This window comes from Phascolarctos cinereus, unplaced genomic scaffold, assembly GCF_003287225.1.
Source record: "Phascolarctos cinereus isolate Bilbo 61053 unplaced genomic scaffold, phaCin_HiC Scaffold_1;HRSCAF=81, whole genome shotgun sequence".
Lineage (NCBI taxonomy): Eukaryota > Metazoa > Chordata > Mammalia > Diprotodontia > Phascolarctidae > Phascolarctos > Phascolarctos cinereus.
This window is the reverse complement of record NW_027555514.1, coordinates 108,741,359-108,744,407: the sequence shown is the minus strand read 5'-3', so window position 1 is coordinate 108,744,407 and position 3,049 is coordinate 108,741,359. Positions and strand designations below refer to the sequence as shown.

At 44.4% G+C, this 3,049-nt stretch overlaps 1 protein-coding gene across 1 annotated transcript in view; it reads right to left on the bottom strand.

Annotated features, from left to right (window-relative positions):
- Window positions 1–1,023: 1,023 nt before the first annotated feature.
- Window positions 1,024–3,049, bottom strand: part of LOC110219169 (solute carrier family 23 member 1-like) — a 40,576-nt gene continuing 38,550 nt past the window's right edge. Inside the window, 3 exon segments of the mRNA XM_021002303.1 lie at window positions 1,024–1,746; window positions 2,607–2,702; window positions 2,874–2,982. Of these exon segments, the coding sequence (XP_020857962.1) occupies window positions 1,484–1,746; window positions 2,607–2,702; window positions 2,874–2,982 (468 nt within the window). The 3' untranslated portion in view covers window positions 1,024–1,483.

The following is a 3,049-nucleotide window of genomic DNA, read 5'->3' as shown; positions in this document are numbered from 1 at the left end:
TGTTTTGGCTTCTGAGTGAATTGTGTCTTCTTTTAGGTGGAGAGGGGAAAAGTTCGTATACAAAGTAAAAAGATTCATATGGGCACACACACACACACGCACGCCATGCCTGACCTTATACATCTGGTAGACTTTCTGATCCAGGAAGAATAGGGGCAGGAATGTTGTGGGCAACTGACACTTCTAATGGAGAGGAAACGTGAGAATCCCTGAAGCCTAGTCCAGGTTGCCAACCTCCTCGGGAGATGGTCCCAGTCACCTGCCCAGGCTGTCCAATAACTATACTGTAATATACACTCACTCATATGTACATACACATATACATATATGCATGTGTGTGTCTGTGTATCCTTCTGAAATTTCTCACAGTACTTTACCCAGATCTTTCCTTCCACATTTATTTCACTCTTTGTCATGGTGATTTATGTTACCCAACTCCACCTTCCATTAGACTGCAGGTTCCTTGGAAAGCATGTTCTTTATCATTTCTATCTTTGCATCCCCAATACTGAGCACCATTTTTGGGCATAGTAGGTGTTTAATAAATATCCACTGAATTCAACTGAATGGAGGCATAGCTATCAAGGACCTTGGGTACCAGAATTTCACTTGGAATACAGGCACTGGTGAGAATATTACCAATAGCTGACCTGCACCCCCCGCATGAATCATAGGCTACCTTTCTAGTTCTCTTTATCTTCCAGGGAGGGAGAAGTTGTCGTTGCAAAGAGGGGCAGTGCTAGCAGTTAGGAAATTAGGGACAGATATCTGCACGTGATTCAGGCTGGGCTTATGCTTCAGGTTTGGAACTGGAAGGAAAGTAGACACTTGTGGACCATTTAACAGTTAACAAAAGGAGGTGCTTCGCCATAGCATGGAAAGGATACTTAGCAAGGCCACAGTGTTGATTCAGTCACGTTGACCATGTTGGCATGCCTGTCAAGGCTCTGGTGGGCTGGCTTTTGTTCTTAAGCCACCAGGAAGCCTGCATCTTTGTCTTTTAAATCAATTAAGTCACAAGGATGGTTTTCATACCTTTTATTAAAACAACAACAACAACAACAACTTGTATGACAGTTATTGCTTCTACCACACTAGTCAAGATAGTGGAAAAGTCCAGAGCTCTACTCAAATCAGATCTCATCCGCTCAGCATGACCCCTTGGGAGAAGACCACTCTTGGTTTTAATAAACAAAAGCAGACAATTTCAACTTACAGTTTTAATCCTACCCACCCCCTCCTCCCCACTCCAAAACTTGTCAATAATAAAGTTAATGTTTTATATATTTCAGGATACACAGTTCAAATGTATACTACAGGTGGGAAACAGGGGATTTGTACATCAGTGACTAGTTGGAAGTAACTAGTTGGAAGATGGCAGATGATTACAATTTAACATCTGTTTAACCCCATCAGAGAGAACGGAGGCCTATTAAACCTTGTATCTTCTGGGATGTCCCTGACTGGGGGAGGAAGAGTCTCTCTACATTATTATTTCCATCTCCAGCTTCTCTCTCACTCCCATCGAAATCTGACCATTCTCCTCGGTGAGGCGATGCCCCCTTTCCATTGCTTCCTCTCCATGTTCTGGCTTGGGCCAAAAGGGGATGTACCTGAGCCACGAAGCAGCACAGAATTTGGTGCCAATCCCAAAAGGGAAGTTGTAGACCTCAGAGCCATTCAGGGCATCCTCTGAGTCCTCATGGATCTGGTTCCATGCGATGAGTCCTCTTTCTTCCTGACTTCCTAAGAAGAGGGAATAAGTCAAGAGTGGGCCAAGCCCTGTGGAGCTGTAGCATTTGGGGGTAATAGTAGGGAATTCCATTCTTTGGGACTGACCCAGTTGGGGGACACTTGTAATGAAGGCATACTAAATGACCTCAGTTTCCTAATCTGTAAAATGAGGGGGTTGAACTAGTTAAAGACCCTTCTAGCTCTAGAACTATGATCTTATGATCTTCAGGCAGGACTAAGAGTTACTGTCCCTTCAGAGCAGCTTGGAGTCACATAAGTTTAGAACTGGAAGATAATTTAGCCTGACTCCGTCACTTCACACAAATGGAAAAACCAAGACTCAAAGAAAGGAAATGACTTTTCCAAGGCTGTCCTCCTGGTTAATGACAGAGATGGGACCAGAACCCATTCTCTGCTACTTCTATAGCAAGCCGGATATTTCACCATTCTGTGCTTCTGTATGCACTCTTCCTCTTCCTACTTGTAGCTTCTTTCTTGTTCTATGCCATGTGACTTAGCCTTCTTCCCATCATAAAATTTTCCAGAAAGCCAAAAGCAATTGACTTTATTGGATCAGGTATTCCTATGTTGGTACTCCTTCGGCATTACATTCTTGGCTTGTCCTGACAAGGTAAGTGGGTGTTCGTTTTATTCAACTACATGTGAGCCATCTCCTCAGCTAGGCAGCATACTTTTTATAGAGCTGATGTCATGTGACTTTTCTATTCATTTCTACCTCTTGTCCCCTCGATACCTAGCACAGTCAATGTTTGCTGACTACGTTATGGGCAGCAGAGACCAGAAGAAGGGTTCTGTAGGTATCTACCTACTCTCTGACAAGTTTTCTAGAAGCAGTGATGAGCCAGCCTTACCTGGGATAGTGTTGTCAAGTACAAAGCCCAGGAAGCCACCCACAAACATGCCAGTGGTGAGCAGAACCTGGATGACCTGATCCAATTGAAGAATTCCTACAGTGGACACAAGAGGAGAAGAATGAGATAGAGGAACTATAGAACTTTCACAGGGGCAGCCCAACAACCCAGCCCCTCTGAGCCCTGACCCTCACCCTACCAGCCCAGGTTACAATATTAGCAAGAGAGAGATAAAGCTGGTCATCTGTGGATTCAGCAGATCCTCACCGGTCTGGATTAGTTCTGGATTCTTGTTCATCCAGTTAGGAATGGTCAGCCCACAATAGATGGAGAAGCCAAAGACAAAGAGGTTCCTGGAAGAGTTCATGTCCACATACTGCAAGGAGAAGGTCCTGTGAGAGACTCTTACCACCAAGGGCGAGCCTCTTGCTCAGAAATGGGAG